Source organism: Pipistrellus hanaki (assembly GCF_964339955.1).
Source record: "Pipistrellus hanaki genome assembly, chromosome: 3".
NCBI classification, from domain to species: Eukaryota; Metazoa; Chordata; class Mammalia; order Chiroptera; family Vespertilionidae; genus Pipistrellus; species Pipistrellus hanaki.
In genome coordinates this window covers 168,221,966-168,242,357 of record NC_140505.1, presented here as the reverse complement: position 1 = coordinate 168,242,357, position 20,392 = coordinate 168,221,966, and the positions used below count along the sequence as shown (strand labels likewise).

Sequence of the window (20,392 nt, the reverse complement as noted above, 5' to 3'; positions counted from 1 at the left end):
TCAATGATGAGAGAGAATCATTGATTGGCTGTCTCCTGCACGCCCCCCACTGGAGATCAAGCCCGCAATCTGGGGCATGTGTTGTTCACCAGAATCAAACCCAGGATCCTTCAGTCCAAATGCTGACATTCCAAACCTTGAAGGGCAGAAATAACAGTTCTTGATATTATGATTCATTATATGTACATGATTTATTTTAGTGAATATCAGAAGTTTAACAGTGTACAATATGTAACTGGATAGATAGATTGATAGATAGATAGATAGATAGATAGATTTAAAAATGAATTTGTAATACCAAGGGTGAAACATCAAATTAACTATAGACTTTGAAATAGAAATTTAAAATGATTTTAGAGAGAGGAATAGAAAGATATAAAGATCAATGAGAGGGGAAATTGACAGGCTGCCTCCTACACACCTCCTAATAGGGATTGAGCCTGCAACCTGGCATATTCCCTGATTAGGAATTGAACCATTGACTTCTCGGTGCATGGGATGATGCTCAATTGCTGATCCACGGCAGTCAGGCCAAACTATCGACTTTAAGTGCTATGAAGAGTCAAAGTACAATATGTACCATGGTGGTGAGTGATGTTGATAAAAGGGAGGCTCTGGCCGAAACCAGTTTGGCTCAGTGGATAGAGCCTTGGCCTGTGGACCAAAAAGGTCCCAGGTTCGATTCCGGTCAGGGATTCCAGTACATTGGTTCGATTCCGGTACATTGGTTGCGGGCACATCCCAGGTAGAGGGTGTGCAGGAGGCAGCTGGTCGATGTATCTCTCCCATCGATGTTTCTAGCTCTCTCTCTCTCTCCCTTTCTCTCTGTGAAAAATCAATAAAATATATTTTTTTTTAAAAAAAGGGGGGTGGGGTGGGAGGGAGGCTCTGCTTGGGTGGGAACAGAGGAATAAGGGAAATCCCAATAACTTCCTCTTAATTTTGTTGTGAGCCTAAAGCTGATCTCAAAATAATATCTTAAAAAATAGTTCTACAAAAATAATTGCGGTGCTTTTAAAGAAACTAGAAATGTATTATTTTTAGATGGTGCAGATACCATTGTACTAGATTTAGCTAAGCTAATGTGGCTGGTGCTTACAAACATAGTTGTTATTTTGTAAACAGGATTCAGAAGAGAGCATGTGTTTGTCAAGCCTTGCAAATGTACAATTCTTAGGAAATCCTGACATTATTGCAGATCTGAAATACATAAATAATATATCATTTGTGTGATCATATATAACTTCATATTTTAATGAGTAAACTCTTTACAGTAATATTTACATATCGAAATCTGAACACCTCTTACAATTTTTCAGCAGAAACATTTAGTTTATGGTAAACACTGGATTTAATGGACAAAATTTCAGGTTTGTATATAATATGTGAAATTAACACCTTGCTAATTTTTAAATGTTTTAAAAAAAGGTTTAGCCCTTAGTAGTTTGGTGCAGTGGATAGAGCGTCGACCTGCAGACTGAAGAGTCCCAGGTTCGATTCCAGTCAAGGGCATGTACTTTGGTTGCAGGTACATCCCCAGTAAGGGTTATGCAGGAGGCAACTGATCAATGTTTCTCTCTCATCCATGTTTCTAACTATATCTCTCTCTTCCTCTCTGTACAAAATCAAGAAAATATATTTTTAAAAATCAATGGAAATATATTTTTTTAAAGTTTACTTATAATTATATTAACAGATTATTTTTTTTGTTTTTAATCACCATTTTTTTTTTTAAATTTAGCAACTGGGCCATATGTTGGGAAAAAACAATGTAGTAATTTTACTGACATGAATAAATATTACATATTTACTACTAGAGTCTAAATATTTAAATCCAAGTGTAAAAACTCATAAACAATGTACTGCTAATGGTTAGCACATGATCACAAACCTCAACTGTGGTAACTGGTGCTGTTGCCCTGAGGCCAGACTCTGCAGCTGTTTTACAGCCTGAGGGCTGAAGCAACACCCCAGCCAAGCACATTTGTTCCCAGGCCATGACTGGTGAATGCATACATTTACTAAACCTTTTCAGTATAAAATTTAAATTATAGTAGCACATACAGAAAGCTTTCCTGTGAAATGAAACTTTTCCGATATACTTCCTTTTAATTACACAAGTGTGTCATCATAAGTACAAACAGGTGAACTAATTGGTCAATTTTTGAACATATATATTTGTAAAACCTACTTTCTAACATAATGGCTTTTGGCTCTAGTTGGTAGCTCCTTGCCTGAGTTAGTATGCTCTACCAAAGTTTTACTGTATTTATGTAATCGTTCATGCATTGATGTTCATTTCTAAGATTAATTTCTGACTTAAAGCACAAAGGCATAAATTATATATGTTCTCAAGAAACTTACAGTTTGGAAGAGAAAGCTAAGCCATTTTTCCACACCAATAGATTATTATTGTCTCTCTGGTAGGGTTGAATCCATGAATATTTAACAAAAATATTCAAAAATTTCTATGAGAGATAAAAATGTTTATGAGAAATTAGGTAATTGATTTCATACAAAGAACTAAGTTGGTCCCTGGCTGGAGGAGGAGAAGGGAAACGAGGAGGCAGGGTGACTGCAATTAGTGAATAAACTACTACTTGTGTCTCGCATATCAGGAATTGTCGTGACCCCACCCAGCTGGCCCACCATATCCAAAATCCAGAAGATCCCACACTCTGCCGTGGAAACATAGAGGTCTTTGAATCCACTTGAAACACCTCAACATTCATGTGAATTGAGGCAACAGCTGCAACAGAAGCAGCAGCATCCTAACAAACTTGCCAAAGGAACAGAAAAGTATAGGAAAAAAAAGGAAAACAAAAAACATATAATATTAATTGATGCAGAAAAAGTATCTGATAAAATCCAACAGCCAATTTTGATAAAAAGTCTTTTAGGGCCATAGATGACAAACCTACAGCCAACATCATACTAAATGGCCAAAAACTGAAACCATTTCCCTTAAGAACAGGAAAAAGACAAGGATAACCGACTTCACCACTCTGATTCAGCTTAGTACTGGAAGTCCTAGCTATAGCAATCAGACAGGAAGGAATAAAAGGCATCCAAATTGGAAAAGAAGGAGTAAAGCTGTCATTATCTGCAGATTACATGATACTGTACATAGAAACCCTTAAGGCTCCACTAAAAGACTACTAGATTTAATAAATGAATTTGGCAACATAGCAGAATACAAAACTAACACCCAGAAATCTATGTCATTTTTATACACCAAAATGAACTCACAGAAAGGGAAACTTAAAAAAAAAAAAAAAAGAATCCCATTTATCATTGGAACAAACAAACAAACAACAACAACAAAAGATACATACGAATAAACTAAACAAGGAGGTAAAAGACCTATACTCAGAAAACTACAGGACATTAAAAAAAAAGAGAGAGAGATAGAGGACCCAAACCAGTTTGGCTCAGTGGATAGAACATCGGCCTGCAGACTGTATGGTCTCAGGATAAATTTCTATCAAGAGCATGTACCTTGTTTGCGGGCACATCCCCAGAAGGGATTGTGCAGGAGGCAGCTGATCAAAGTTTCTCTCTCATCAATGTTTCTAACTCTCTATGCCTCTCCCTTCCTCTCTGTAAAATATTAATACTTTTTTTAAAGAGAGATAGAGGAAAATATAACAAGTGAAAGAAGATACTGTATTCATGGATTGGTAGAACCAACACCATTAAAATGTCCATACTGTACAAAGCGATCTATAGATTGAATGAAATCCCTAATAAAACAGTGTATTTCACAGATCTAGAAAAATGCTTCAAAAACTTATATGGAAAGAAGAAAAGATCCCAAATAGCCACAGCAATCTTGAGAGAGAATAACAAATTCGGAGGAATCACAATACTAGATATTAAATTATACTACAAAGTCACTGTAATCAAAACAGCCTGGTAGTGGCACAAGAATAGGAATATACATCAATGGAGCATAATGGTGAACCTAGAAATTGACCCAAACCATTATCCTCAATTAACATTTAACAAAGGAGGCAAGAGCATACAATGGATTAAAGAGCATACAATTGAGTAACGACAACCTCTTCAATAAATGATATGGAGAAAATTGGACAGGTACATGCAAAAACAAAATGCAACTAGACCACCAGTTTACACCATACACAGGAATAAACTCAAAATAAATGAAAGACTTAAGTGTAAGTTGTTGAACCATAAAATCTTAGAAGAATCCACAGGCAGCAAAATCTTGGATATCTCACATAGCAAAATGTTTGTGGATACATCTCTAGAGCAAGAGTTACTAATGATAAGTAAATAAATGGGACTACATAAAAATAAAAGGCTTCTGTACAGCAAAAAAAAAAAAAAAAAAAAAACGCCAACAAAATTAAAAGGGAGCCCACAGCATGGGGGAATATATTTGCTACTGATACATCTGATAAAACGTTAATATACAAATTATATAAGGAACTTAAATAACTTAGCAAAAGGAAAACAAACAAACCAATTGAAAATGGACAAAGGACCTAAAAAGGCACTTCTCCAAAGTTGACATACAGAAGGCCAAGGACAAGTAAAAAACTGTTCAAAGTTACTAATCATCAGAGAGATGCAAATTTAAATGACAGTGAAGTATCACCTCATACCTTTCAGAATGAAAACCATCAACAAAGCAACAAATGACAAGTTGCTGGTGAGGATATGGAGAAAAGGGAACCCAAGTACACTGCTGGTGGGAATGCAGACTGGTGCAACCACTATGAAAAATAGTATGGAGTTTCTCAAAAAGTTAAAAATTGCACTGACATTTGGCCCAGTGATCCCACTTCTGGGAATATATCCTAAGAAACCCTAAACACCTATCAGAAAAAATGTATGCATCTCTATGTTCATAGCAGTGCAATTTACAACAGTTAAGATGTGGAAACAGCTCAAGTGCCCATCAATAGATGGGTGGATTTAAAGGCATAGTATATTCACACCATGAAATACTATGCCAGAGTACAAAGAAAGGATTTCTTACTCTTCGAGACAGCATGGAAGACCTGGAAAGTATTATGTTAAGCAAAAGAAGCCAGTAAGAAAGATAAGTATCATAAGATCTCACTCATACGTGGAATCAAATGAACAAAATTAAATGATGAACAAAACAGACCCAAAATATAGAAGCATAGATTAGACTGATGAATCTTAGAGGGAAGCCTGGGGTAGGTAGGTGGAGAGGGAGAGATTAACTGAGAAACTTATATGCATATATGCATAACACATGGGCACAGACAATGGTCTGCTGAAGGCCTGGAAGTGGGGGTAGGGTGGTGGGAGTCAATGGGGGAGAAGACAAGGGGGAGATCTGTAACACTTTCAACAATGAAGATAAATTAAAAAGTGAAAAGAGTTTGTATCTCTGCTCGCCACCCCCAGTGAACAGTGTCAAAGGAAAATACAGAAGGATCACTTAGTTAATGTTGAGTTCACATCATTGACAAACTTTCTGAAGGTCCAGAGGCAAGCTGATGAGAAATAGAAAGAGTTTGGTGCTCCAGTGGGAGACAGTTCCGGAGAATTTGGTAGATTTTCCTGAGGAAACCTCAGAAGAAAAGAATCTTATATCCTGGGAAAGCCAAAGTCCACCTCAGGAGCAGGTGCAGGATGAGGAAATTAGGGAGCATGACCTTTGCCTTGCTCATGAGAGTCTTCTGTTAGGTAATTTGAAGCTGATATTATGGATATAAAGGACCTATTAAAAGATTTGTGCATGCCAAAACTGGTTTGACTCAGTGGATAGAGCGTTGATCTGCGGACTGAAAGGTCCCAGGTTCGATTCCAGGCATGGGCATGTACATTGGTTGAGGAAACATCCCCAGAGGGGGTTGTGCAGGAGGCAGTTGGTCGATATATCTCTCTCATCGATGTTTCTAGCTCTCTATCCTCCTCCCTTTCTCTCAATTAAATATCAATAAAATGTATTTTTTTAAAAAAGATTTGTGCATGATAATTCATGAGCAAGGAGATGTGATAGATAGCATAGAAATCAAAGTTGAAAGTGCAAGAGTGAATGTCCAACAAGCCAACCAACAACTGTCAAGAGCAGCAGAATATCAGAGAAAAGGATTCCTGCATGTTGCTGTGCAATGCCCAAGCCATTAAAGAAGTATAGAAACCTACAAGTGGCAAGCAATGAAGAATGGAACAAAACTCTTAACCTTTAAATTTTAAGTGACTATATTATAATTATTTTGCCTCTGGTTTTAATTTGTATGTTGGATTTTGGATGCAGGTTTCAGTAAAAATAAACAATGAGAATAATTTTTGGGCAATTTAAAAAAAGATTTTTCAGTTACAATTGATATCCAGTATTGTTTTGGTTTCAGGTGTACGATTTGTTGATTAGGCTCATGTATACATTTTGAGGTGAACACCCCACTGGGTCTGCTACCCATCTGACACCACGCATGCTTATTAGAATACTAGAGGCCCAGTGCACAAAATTCGTGTAAAGAGGGTTTCCTCAGTCTGGCCTGCAACCTCTCCAATCTGGGACCCCTCAGGGGATGTCCTATTGCCCATTTAGGCACAAAACTGGCAGTCAGACATCCCTCTCACAATCTGCGATGACTGGCTCCAGCCTCCTCACCTGCCTGCCTGCCTGATAGCCCCTAACTCCTCTGCTTCCTAGCCTGATTGCCTCGACCTTGCCCCCCTACCGGTCTGATCACCACTATCTTGCCCCCTGCCAGCCTAATCACTCCAACCTTGCCCCCCAACCCCGAAAGCCAGATCACCCCTAACATCTCTACCTACCTGCCTGATTGCCCCTAAGTGCCCTCCCTGGCTGGCCTGGCCACCACCAACTGCCCTCACTTGCAGTCATTGTCCCTGCCAACTGCCATCCCCTACAGGCCTGGTCCCCCTTCCAACTGACCTCACCTGCAGAAGTGGTCACTCCCAACTACCCTCACCTGCAGGCCTGGTTGCCTCTAAATGCCCTCCTCTACCAGCTTGGTTGCCCCCAACTGTCCTCCCTGTAGTACTGGTCACCAACTTCCCTGCTCTGCTAGCCTGGTCACCCCTAAATTCCTTCCCTTGCAGGCCTGATTGCCGCCAACTGCCCTCCCCTGCTGGCCATCTTGTGGTGGCCATCTTGTGTCCACATGGGGCCAGCCATCTTTGACCACATGGAGGAGGCCATCTTGTCTGTTGAAGTACGGTCAATTACCCTTTTATTAGATAGCATGGTCATTTAAGTTTTTAATTAATGTGCACAATCATGATACCTTCAGTTTCCTTGATGTATAGTAAAATCAAGTAGCAAAGTTTACATTAGAAAAAAGCATTTATAGACGCATGGTTCTGTATAAAATAAAATGGAAACATTTAAATCTTACCATTTCTTCTTCATTATCTATGTAGAGCAGGCTAGAGTTCTTAGAAGCACAGGCCTTTAAACTCTCATTCCATGCTTTTTTTTCAGTACTAATGTAATAGCAATTGTTGAAATATGTCAACCACTCCTTTGGACAAGGTCCACAATGATATGCTAAAGAAAGATTATAAAATTTTATCAAAAACAATTTAAAATTTAAAAAATGAAAATTAATTTACATATTTGCCTAGGTATAGACACATTGGTGCAATACATATAAAAGAAAGCACACTCACAGAGAAGGGTTAGTCTCTTGTTTCCTGGTTTATGTCCCATATTAAGCAAAAACACAAACAAAAGTATCCACTCTCTACATGTCGTGAATGTCAATGAAGAAAAACACGTTTTTAGAATCCTAAAATTATCTTTGAGCACATTTGCAACAATGAGTATGATGATCTTAAATGAATATTTCTTCATATTATTGCATAAAAAAAAAACTTTTCTCTAATCATTATTTAGGAACATTTATTGCCTGGTATTATAATTTATGTCCCCATTCCAAAAGAGCTATTATTTTTGACTACCCTATGTTAGAGATAAAGTATAAACTATACGAATATCAGCACTGAGAAAATAATTATGTACCTTTCTGGATCCTGATTTTTAAGGAAGAATTATTCTGCTCCAGCGGAGCATTAGCTGTGGGGAAAAAAGTAATTCTTATAAAAATTAATCTTGATCTAACTTCAACATAATACTTCTGTTTCTTACATTTAATTTGTTGCATTATCTAGGATTAGAACTATCTGGAATAAAGTTTAGTTACCAATGAAAATTAATGTAGTAATGATAATTTTGAGGAAAAACATTCTGAAATACTAAAGAACTACATCTCTCACAGTATTTGGATTAAACAATCTCAAAAAATAATTTGTATTTCTCAATAAGATATCTTAAAGCATGCCTTACATTATAAAATGTGGTCATATATATGTACATATATTTATAAACTACTCTCTAAAATCGTTCTGATATTTATACCTTGGACAATTTCAGAATTACAATTTTTCACTTAATCTAAATGCATACTTTAAGATAAAAGTTCTATTCTATAGCACTATGAAGTATTCAGAGGCACTGATAGACATAAAAGTGAAACCTTCTGTATACCCTTACAAAAATGTATTTACAGAGCATAATAGGGATTGTCACCACAGCAGACATCAGGACAAGACAAATGACCCCTAGGGTCCCAGCAATGAGCTTCTCTGGAGGTGATGGTGAAACTGCAGGAAGAGAAAAGGAAACACTGAGAAAGGAGAAAGAGAGACCATTTGATTAGAGAGTTTACATACAGAGAATCAAATACATAAACTTGGACACTAAGCCCATCCCTACCACTGTAATCTTTCTCTCAGAATATGCTATTGCATGTTTAGGAAATAGAATGCTCCATGAGTTAGTACTAGTCAAAGGCTACACCTTCAACACTTACCTGAATAAAATTAACCCTGGGCTTTTGTCTTAGAATACTGTATTCCAACTTTAAGCGCTGGTTCTCACAAATGAAAAAAAAATATGCGAGCTAATGTCCTACTTTCCCCCACATCGCTGCACCCCAGCTGCACACACTAGAACAGTTAGACTGTGTGTCTATTGAATGCGTTACCTTTGGAGTGGTCCTTCTTGTCCCTCCCTTGAAGATCCCGGGAAGCATTTCCAAGAGTTAAATCTGCGTAGGTTATTTCCTGCTCAGTTACTGGAGTGCAGCTTTGAGTGCCCTTAGGTTTCCTTTGCTGTCTCTTGGCGGACTTGGCCAAATTCAGATCTGCATAGGTTACACTTTGGTTATTCATCTCTGCAGCTGAGTGGCGTTTGAGTCTGTGCTCTAACTTAAGTGTCCTCACAAATAAGTGACATAAGCAATAATGCGATCTCCAATACAGTAAAACTGGGCGGGGTAAAGGGTAGTAGGGCTCATTTCCTTGTTGAAAAACCTAAAGTCCTGATTTTAAATTTATTAGATCTTTAAACAAGTGCTTCATAGTAAATGTAAATTTTAAAATATTCTACATTTGGCAATATATTATTTGTTTGAGCCATAAAAAGCAAGAAATCAGTGAGGAATAAAGAATAGCATAAATAATGGCATTGTCATTAATTGAAAGACAGATTCCATGAAAATATTTTTAACATTATTAGAATGCTTGTATTAAAATTGAAATGTTATATAAGAAAAAAGAGTCTCCAATATTTATGATAAATTTGAAATCAAATAATGATTAAAGACTGAATGCTTCAAAGATGGGACATCAGTTGTGTTGGCATATATAGTAATTTTGAAGTAAATTAATTTTATTTAATAACATGCTTTATTTATAATGCAACATAATTCATTAAACAAGAGTTTCATTGTCATTGTGGTGTCATTTCTTGCAATGTTTGTTTAATTTTTTTAAAATATCTTTTGATTTTTTATAATTCAGCTTAAACTTGCACTTTATGAGAGCAACTTCATCCTGATTTTTATTAAAAGCCAACTATTTTTATTTATTCTAAATAAGTGTACATTTAGATTACCACTGTAATTCAGAAAACTCATTTAAAGCATCTCTTTTTAAAGGCTGGGCTAAGTATAAAATATACTTATATTGATAGTAAAATAAAACTAACTCTTCCTTGTCATGATTCTTGCTGCATTTCCCTTTAAATTGTTTTGCTTAACACATCAATTGTGCATGGGTGTATGCACTTGAGTCATTCTCTAACAGGCAAGAATTTGAATAGTTTGATATCCTCCAACATATTTCATATTTTATTCTTCTCATTTTTTTTTGCCAATTATTTAAATAAAGACACCAATGTTTTCTTTTATTTGGTTCTATCTTAATTGTACCTCACATCTACCATGTGTAATTTCCCACTACATTTGAGACGGGCTAATAGAGAGACAGGAAAATAGACACACATACCTTCTGTAGCCTTTAGTGGGAGACCAGGTTTCTCTAGTAAACAAACAATGACTGTGGTCTTCACAGACTGCCCTGTGAAAGTTCAGAATGAATCATGAGTGGAAAAAGTAGATTTCTCATAAAGTTTGAACAGGAAATTCTTACACATGGGCTATTTTTAAGATACTTTATGTCATCAAACACCTCCAGAATATGGGATACTTGGGGCTGGTAAGTGTGTGCTGTGGTTTATCCCCATTGGCAGTGCCTCTGAGAAGTCGTTTTCTTATTCGAAAAGATATCAGAGGACAAAAGACGTCAGCACACATGCTGTTAACTTACATCTTAATCACAAACTCTGAACACTGAAGCCTTGTTAGGAGTATCTCAGATGTTTATATCCTACTCTTAGACAGGTTACTAAACCCTGGCATTACATACTTCTTTTCCTTATACTCTCATTATGGAATTTCTAATACAATTGGGGAAATTTCTAAAATCATAATCCCATCAACTATAGTTATTTAATGATATTTGTCTCCAATGAACTGAAGAATTGCTATTATTTTCTCCTTCTCCCTTCCCTCTCCCTCTCCCTTTCCCTCTCCTTCTCCCTCTCTCTCTCCCTCTCCCTCTTTTTCTCCCTCTCTCTCACCCTCCGGTCTACTATCTCTAAAGAGCAATGAAAAAATATCCTCTAGTGAGTATTAAAAAACAAAACAAAACACAGAATAACGGCCTCATCCTTGGAGATGCTGAGTATGTAGGCCTAAAAGAGAGAATTCTTGGCTCTGCGAAGATCCCTACATGAATTTTATTAACCGTATTTGGAAAATTAGCCTAAGCCACCCCAATGACTCAAGTTTGTGCTTTTCTGTGTTCCAGGGAAGAATCAAATGACCCTTTGTTCTATTGTGTCAAAACAAAATTGTGCCTGTGTTACATACATAATTCTTATTCAAATATATAATAGCAGATGCAAAAGCTCTGTAACTCAGTGAAGGGACTGGCAGATGATAATGCTGTTCAAAGGATATTGCCAAAGATGAAAGCCTGAAGTGAAACTACTACTTTAGATACAATCTGGCTAAAACCCTACAGGACAATAAAACCATCACTTTTCGAATTTGTTTATCTTCTAGACAGAAATTACTTACACCTTTAAAAAAACCTAAAAATTCTTTTCATCTTCTCACTTTGCTGATCATTATATGTAACTTTCCAGGGCTGTAAAAATGCGAAAGTAAATGGAACTTGGTTAATTGTAAATAGTGTGTCAGAGTTACGTGTTTCATAGAAAAGGAAATGATCATTCTGTGGGCCTCCAATGCCCCAATTATACTGAATGGACTTGCTGTAAACGTTTTACTCCGGGCCTGTGCATGGCCACTGAGGCTTGGACCGGGGCTGGCGGCCCGCCCTTTTCTCTCAGGTCTCCACCTGGCTTGTCCTTTTGCCGCCCCTGGTCAGCTCTCTACCAGCAGTTTCACTCCCGCCACCACTGCTCCCATGTGCTGACAACACTGAGCAATTGGGGCTGGCACCAGCAGTGGTTGTGAGTGGGGCCAGCACGGCCAGTAGGTGTCAGCCACAGCTGCTGCCTTATTGACCCTCAGGAGCAGGGGAAGGTGGAGTAGCCCTCAGGGGCAATCAGGACCAGTGCCAGGTGCCTGCAGCAGGTGCTAGAGGGGACATCACTGGCAGCAGGTGCAAGAGGCAGCTGCTGCCCCAATTGCCCCTCAGGAGCACAGGGAGGTCGAGAATTCCTGAGGGGCGATCATGGCCAACAGTCACCACTCACATCCGCTGATGCTGCCAAGCAATTGGGGCCAGTGCTGGGTGCGGGCAGCGGGTGCGAAGATGGCAGGCATCAGTAGTAGGTGTGAGTGCATGGCGGGACAGCGAACCATGGGAGCAAAGAATCTTCAGTAACCACCAGAGGCTTGTCCCAATGGCAGTGACTGGAACCCCACCTTGGTCTGATGCCCCGCTCACCTGCTCCACCATCCTTCCGTGGCCGACACCTACTATGTTCTGCACATGCCCTGGTGGTCAGCACACATCCTAGTGACAGCTTGTTCAGTTGTTCAGTTGTTCTGTCGTTTGGTCTATTTGCATATTAGGGTTTTACATGGAGAGATTTTATATGGAAAAGATTATATGGCATAGGCTGATGTGATGAGACTTCGCATTGCTGTTTGAGACATCTCATTATTAATACCCCACTGATGGCTTTGGAACCAGTGATGGCTCAGATGACCAGGGCAGGTGCTGTCTGACAGAGATGAGCTACAGAGAGAAACCAACTCCCCGGTATTCAAGGTTGGTGGCTCTGTAAACTTTGATGATTTTAGTTCCCTGGCTTAAGGGTGAATTTCAAACAGGAGCAGAGACTTTAGATACAGGTCTGTGAGCACAGAAGAGCAGGAAGAAAGGTGGTCAGAGTTTAGATGTTTCAGGAGAAAAGAAGCATGAATGGCAGTGATCAACTGTCAACCTGCAATCATGGGAGCGATTTTGTTTCCAAAGCAACCAAGTCACTAAATTTGTTAACAGGAATAAAAGAACTTAGCAGAATTTGATCTAAACTTCTGTCAAGCAGGAAGTAAAACCAGAGGCTTTCAGACATGACCAGAGTTCTGTGTGATATATGTGCCTTAGCTAACACAAAAGGCATTTCTGGAGCCCCTCTGAATACTCATGTCTTTTACTATATTGTAATCTTCTGAAAGGAGAGTGGATTCTTTAGCTCTACACTTATGATACCGGGGCAGGTTATTTTTAAAGTGTCAGTTCAGGCTTCATAACCCGCAGGAGCTGAAATGCTCATTGGAATGTATATAAACGCAAAACTATCTAAGTCAAGAAAGAGACTCCATTCTTTGGTAAATTTATGTTACCACACTTCCTAGTTTGAAGATTATAAAGGCAACTGTGCATATGACTTCCCATATCCTTTACATGTTCAGGAACATTTTCTTACAAAGCACTAAATGTTTCTGTAACTATATAAATCTCTCTGTGTGAGTGTGTGTATTAATTTGTTATCAGAATAGTTCTACTGGCATGTTCAATATATACTAATAAGGTAATTCAGACACAAACACACACCAAAAAAGTATTTTATAAAATACCCTTCAACTGTCCATCCCTAACCATTGGCATGGTCTGTTCCTGACATCCAACCATTGACATTGTCATGAGTTGATAATTGAGCATCATCCGAAACCAGTGGTCGGCAAACTGTGGCTTGTGAGCCACATGTGGCTCTTTGGCCCCTTGAGTGTGGCTCTTCCATAAAATAGCACATGCGGGTTTACATGTACAGTGTGATTGAAACTTGGTGGCCCATGCGCAGAAGTAGGTTTTTGGCCTGGGTGAGTCCATTTTGAAGAAGTGGCATTAGGACACTCAAGGGGCCAAAGAGCCACATGTGGCTCTCAAGCCATGGTTTGCCAACCACTGACCTAAACAGATGATCCTCCATCTGATGTACTGACAGGTCAACAATAGCTTAATGTTATATCACAGTATCTACATCATTCACCTCATTTTATGTTATCACATAGGCATTATATCATCTGACATAATTATTAGTAAAAAGAAGGTGACTACGATACTATATAATAAAGAGCTAACATGCTAATTAGACTAAACAGCACGATGACCATCCAGATGAAGCCAGGGCTGCGAGGCCCAAGGCAGCCCGGGCTATGAGGGCAGAAACCCTTGCATGAATTTTGTGCACTGGGCCTCTAGAATTACAAGATATTTAGAGAGAGAAAGAATCCATTTTCACAAAACTTTCATTACAGTGTATCATTGTCTTTTATTATTAGTTATTATTGTTTATTTTTGACTGTGCCTAATTTACATATTAAACTATATCAAAGGTATCCTATATATTAAAGAGGTAATATGCAAATTGACCATCACTCCAACACACCATATGGCCGTCCCTATGTGGTCAAAGATGGCTGCCCCCATGTGGACATAAGATGTCCAGCAGGAGAGGGCAGTTATGGGTGATCAGGCCAGCATATGAGGGCAGTTGGAAGGGACCAGGCTGGCAGGAGAGGGCAGTTGTGTTTGACCAGGCCTAAAGGGAGGACAGCTAAGGGACACAGGCCTGCAAGAGATGGCAGTTCAGGGTGACCAGGCCTACAGGGGAGGGCAGTTAGGGGAAATCAGGTTGGAAGGGGAGGGCAGTTAAGGGTGACCAAGCTGGCAAAGTAGGGAAATAAAGTGTGACCAGGCCAGCAAGGGAGGGCAGTTGAGGGTGACCAGGACAGCAGGAGAAGGCAGTTTGGGGCAATGGGACTGGCAAGGGAGCAGTTAGATGACTATCAGGCTGGCAAGGGAGTAGTTAGGGATGATCAGACTGACAGCAGAAGTGGTTATGGGCAATCAAGCAGGCAGGCAGGCAAGTGGTTGGGAGCCAGCAGTCCTGCATTGTGAGAGGAATGTCACAGATTGGAGAAGGCACAGACTGGGATGAGGGACAACACCCCCCCTCCCGCCTCTGTGAACGAATTTTGTGCACTGGGCCTCTAGTATACATATAAGAAAAAATATTGTATATTTTGTGTTCGGTATTATTCATGGTTACAGATATCCACTAAGAGTCTTGAATGTATTCCCAGCAGACACGGAAACTACTGCATCACTTAGAGCAGTGTTAGCTATAGTCATGTTCTACATTATATCTCTCTTACTTATTTGCCTAATATCTGAACTTTGTGCATTTTGAGAATCTTCCTTTAATACCTCTCTCCTCCAGCCTCCCACCTTTGGCAACCACAAATTTGACCTCTTTTTCTATGAGTATTTTGTTGTTGGTTTTATGTACCACTTAAGAGATCAGACAATATTTGATAATTATGGCTTTATAGTAAGCTGTCAGAAGAAAGGGCGCCTGGAGGGACTGGACGGATGAAAGAAGGTGAAGGGATTAGCCAAAGAACATACAGACACAACTCAAACACACAGGCAGCGTGTGGTGATAGCCAGAGGGAAGGGGAGAGAGGGTGAGGCCTAGGCGGAGGTGGACAAAGGTGGGGAAAATGGAACATCTGTTCTAGAGTCAACAGTAAAAAATAAAAGGTGTTGTTGTTTTTTAAAGAAATTGAAGCATACTTCAATTTCATACTCAGGAAACTAAAAATGGAAAAATCCAAATGAAGATAGCAAACCACACAAAAAAATTCAAAACCAAGAAAAGAAGAAACAAGAGTAGAGAGAATCAACAGGTCAGAGTTATTCTCATTGAAAATGATAAAATTGATAAGATATTGAAAAAAACTAACAAAATCCAAATCTTGCATTATCTAGAGTGAACAGGGGAATAGCCTTATCCTATTTATAGATTGTAAGTAGATAATAAAGCCACATTATGAGTACATTTGTCTACATTAAATTTTTTAAAATATGAAAATGCAATGCAACAAATGGAAACTTCAGTATAACTAGCATGTAGTATAAGAATTGAGTTCATTTTATGAACTTTCCTACAAAAAAGTTAGGTTACATGGGGCAGGACCATGGGAGGAAGAAGTGAAACCAGAGTTACTAAGACATCCCAACAGGGTGGGAAGGAAGGGTGTGAGCCAGAGGCATGAACTTTAAAATGGAAGAATGTTACTACCGTGTTTTCCCGAAAATAAGACATCCTCCAAAAATAAGACCTAGTGCATGGAAAGATAAGACATCCCCTGAAAATAAGACCTAGCACAACTTTGGGACAAAAAATTAATATAAGACACTGTCTTATTTTAGGGGAAACAGGGTAGCAATATTATGGAATTGTTTTTATATGACAAAGGTCTGATGAAAAAAAAACTTTAAAACAAACCTCATGCTTAAGGATGAAATATTTAAATATGGTCCCCCAAAATAGAGGATTGAGCCAAAACCAGTTTGGCTCAGTGGATAGAACATTGGCCTATGGACTGAAATGTCCCAGGTTTGATTCTGGTCAAGGGCATGTACCTTCGTGGAGGGTGTGCAAGAGGCAGCTGATCGATATTTCTCTCTCATTGATGTTTCTAACTTTCTATCCTTCTCTCTTTCTCTCTGTAAAAAATAAATAAAATATATTTTTTAAAAGAAAAGAAATATTTTTAAAAAATAGAGGATACATATAGCACTTTTACTATCCTTACTATTCAACATTGGAAATAAAACTGTAACCTAAGAAAATAATTACACCAGGGATAAAAAAATTAAATAACTCTTCATATACACTATGCAGAAGAACATATATTTGAAATGATAGGATTAATAGAAAAATCAATAGCAAACCAAAACTGCATTTATGTTTAAAGCAGCAAAAATAACTAAAGAAATTTTTAAATAAGTATACCATTTACAAAATCATAACTATAGAAGAATCATATTTCTTTGACTACAACATAGAAAATTTTTAAACATAGTAGAGAAATTAAAGAAAGCCTAATACATGGAGGGATAAAGCATGATATTGATTGGAAGAATCAATATTGTAAAATGAGATCTTTATAAATTATTTAAAGTTTAAATGCAGTCTCTAACATAACTTCAAGGTTTTTGTTTTTTTTAACAGCTGCATTGAGGTTTAATTTACAAAGAAAAAAAAATCGTCAATGTAGAGTATATATGTTAGTGATTTTTAGTATATTCAACCGAGTTTGCAACCATCACTACTAACAAAATTTAGAAAGTACCCGGCCCCCAAAAGTAACAGTGCACCAATTAGCATCGTTTGTTATTCCTATCTCCCTTCAACCTTTGGCAACCACTAACCTACTTTCTGCCTCTATGGGTTGTCCTATTCTTGATAACACGTATAACATGACTCACACAACATAAGATCTTTTAGAAATGTTGAAGGCCACAAATATAACATTGAGCAAAACCCGTCAGACACTACAAGCAATGAATATTTGCACTTTTGGATGTGTATGTTATTGTTCAAAAACTGTTATAGAAAATTATTTCATTATTAGAACAAGTGATATAATTCATTTGAAGATATATGCAATCATAATATTATTTCTATTTCATGAAAATAAAGTTACCAGCCAGAATCCAAACTCAGGTGTTTTATCTCTAAGGCTCATGCTTGCAGCTAAATATTTTTGAAGCTCCACAATTCCATGATGTGAGGCCATATATGTTTAGCACCATACAGTTACCTTTACTAAAAGGCAGCTTATCAAGACCAAGTGATAACTCTTCTATTCTGTAATGGAGAAAAATGCATTATTTTGTTGTTATTGTGTGGGGCCAATCTATGAAGCAATAAATAGCATTTTCCATATAACTGCAATCAGAGAATATTTTGAAAGTGGGTAATGATATTTTTCATAGAATATTAGTAAGAGTTGGTTATTAGGAAAATTAGTCACTTTAAATTTATATCAACTTTGACAATCATTCTTCATGTGTATAATTCAACTTATACAAAAACAACAATAATACTCTTTAGAATGTTTTTTTTTGAATTTTCCTTTTATATAGCATTTAAAACTTACTGAAGTTTGAAAGTTGAACCATTTATCAACATCCAAGGATGATCACTGCTGGTACGAAAAACTCCAATCCATGATGGAGGAAATATGGAACTCATAAATTTCTATTCCAAAATAAATAATTTTTATTTAAAAAATAATCATGAAAGTTTATCTTTTTAAAGCAAGTAGGGTATTCTCTCAGAAAAACCTTCATTTTTGGAACAAAATAAGATTGTTTTATCCTAATCTGACAAGAAAGATATATGAAGACTTTTTATTAAAGATATATTAAAATCACTTTTTATATTTTCAAAAACTTTCAGAAATGTTTATACATTTGATTTAAATTAACACAAATATTTATGTTTAAAAGTCTCGGTCTTCTTAAGTAAATTAAAAAAATTCTGATTCATGTAATTTAGTAGTTACCCAGGTTGAAAAAACTAACATAACAGATTAATTTGATAAAGTTAATTTGATAAAGTTGAAATAAGTTCTGTAATACCATATTATGAAATCCTTAGAACAATCAGATTTTTTAAAATTATGTCTCCTTGAAATCTACCAAAAACTTACAAGGCATAAAATATATCGCTCTCACTACAATGTACATCAAGATAAGGCAGATAACTCCCAGGACACAAGCAAAGACCTTCTCTGGAGGTGATGGTGAATCTGTAGGAAGAGAAAAGAGAGATGGAGACATTATTTAAACAATTTACATATAAGAGAACCCACATGCACAGTGAATCATATATAAAGTTGAACCCCAAAACCATATCTACCAGTGGAATCTTCCTCTCAGATGAACCATTTCATTTTCACAATTCTCCATGAGTTGTTGGTCAAAGACGACACCTTACAACAATGCCTGAAGGAAATTAGCCCTCAGATTTCATTTTAGAATACTGTGTTCCAACTTCAAGCTCTGGACCTTACAAATGAAAAAACGTGAGCTAATTCCCTACTCCTTTGCACACCTCTGTATTCCAGCTGCACCTCCTAGGACCATTATACCGTGTGTCTATTAAATGTGTCACCTTTGCTTTAGTCATCCCTGTAATTCCATTGAAGATCTTGAAAAGCATTTGAAAGTTTATTCCTACATCGAATATTTATTGTTCATTTGATACAAAGGAGCTACTCAAGCCCTTACCTTTCACTTGATGTCTCCTTAAGTCCTTAGCCAGATTCATTTCTGAGTCATTTTCTTGTTCCACATCCATCTTTGAGGCTGAGTAATGACAGGATGGTGTTTAGGGTAACAGTACTTAAGTATTTAACAAATGATGTGAACAATGACAAGATCTCAAGGAGAGTCTTTGGGGGTGGGGTGTGAGATAAGTAACAGTACTCACTTTGCATTTGACCAATGTGAAATCTTGTTCTAATTTACATAGAGATTTAAATGTGCTTCATGATAGAATAATAGTTCTTAAAATGATATTCTGTGTTTGGCATAATATTATTGGTTGAAGCAATGAAAACTAAGTTATTGAAGAATAAAGAAATTCAGAATAATGATATTAAAGTCAGAGTCCACTGAAACATTTTAATACAGTTAGAATAACTGTGAAAAGAAAAATGCTGTATAGAAAAAAAGTGATGCCCTAATTTTTATGATAATTTTTAATTCAGTAATAAACATATTGAGTATTTTTAGTTGGGGGAATACTAGTATTAGAATACTATTCTGTAAGAAATTAATTTTATTTAGTAATTTATATTTATTTATTAAAAGGGCAAATTATATTTTAAAATATCAAGTGATGTTTTAAATGATTGTGGAGTTCTGAGAAATCATTATAATTTAAGAAAATATTTTATTGCTGAAAAATACTAATGACATACTAAAAGTGACCAAAACTTACAAATAATAAAAGCAATAGAATATTAAAGGAATTTTAAAAATACTAACTTTACACAAGTAACTTACAATTTATTTAACGGTTAAGATATGAAACCATAAAATGACTAAGAAATATCTATGTCATTTATGGAGGAACATTGTTGGTGCAAAATTCCAGAAAGATCCTATAGCGATCAAAATTAGTGAAGGTGACTTAAGTGTGTAGGCAAATGAATAAATCTGATAATTTATTCAATAATTCAGTCAATGGGCTCTGCAATCAGTGAGATCTAGAATAAATTCTGGCTTTGAAATTGATAGTGTATTACCTTTAAAAGTTATTTAGTGTTTAACAACCTAGCTTACTAATCTAAGGTGTTAATAAAAATATGTTAAGATACAATGCATGTAAAGATAACACTCAATCTGACATTTATTAACCCTCAATATGCCACTTGTTTTAATTATTTTAACACAATTGTCTTGTTACTATTTCTGATTCTTATTAGACAATGAAAGCATAACTCATTAGACAGGAGTCTCTTATCAGTGTGGCATATTTTTGCATGTGTTGTTCAATTTCTAAAAATATTTTGATTATTTATGATTAAGTTTAAATATTCAACAACAAACATTTTTAAAAGTTTAAATAAGCATTTTACCGAGACTACTAAATCCTGATTTTTATTGCAAGTCATGCTGATTTTATTTAATCAAAGTTTATGTATGAGGAATTATGTTTTACCTTCACAAC

At 36.8% G+C, this 20,392-nt stretch overlaps 1 protein-coding gene across 1 annotated transcript; it reads right to left on the bottom strand.

Moving 5' to 3' along the window:
- Positions 1-335: 335 nt before the first annotated feature.
- Positions 336-19,015, bottom strand: LOC311619760 (NKG2-A/NKG2-B type II integral membrane protein-like; the record flags this gene model as incomplete). The annotated part of the gene is made up of 9 exons (XM_084878286.1): positions 336-1,200; positions 2,365-2,468; positions 7,368-7,519; positions 7,994-8,047; positions 8,539-8,634; positions 9,018-9,176; positions 10,321-10,392; positions 18,366-18,464; positions 18,946-19,015. 9 exons carry the CDS (start codon positions 19,013-19,015, stop codon positions 1,080-1,082), a joined length of 927 nt encoding a protein of 308 aa, XP_084734412.1. The 3' UTR covers positions 336-1,079.
- Between the last annotated feature and the right edge of the window lie 1,377 nt (positions 19,016-20,392).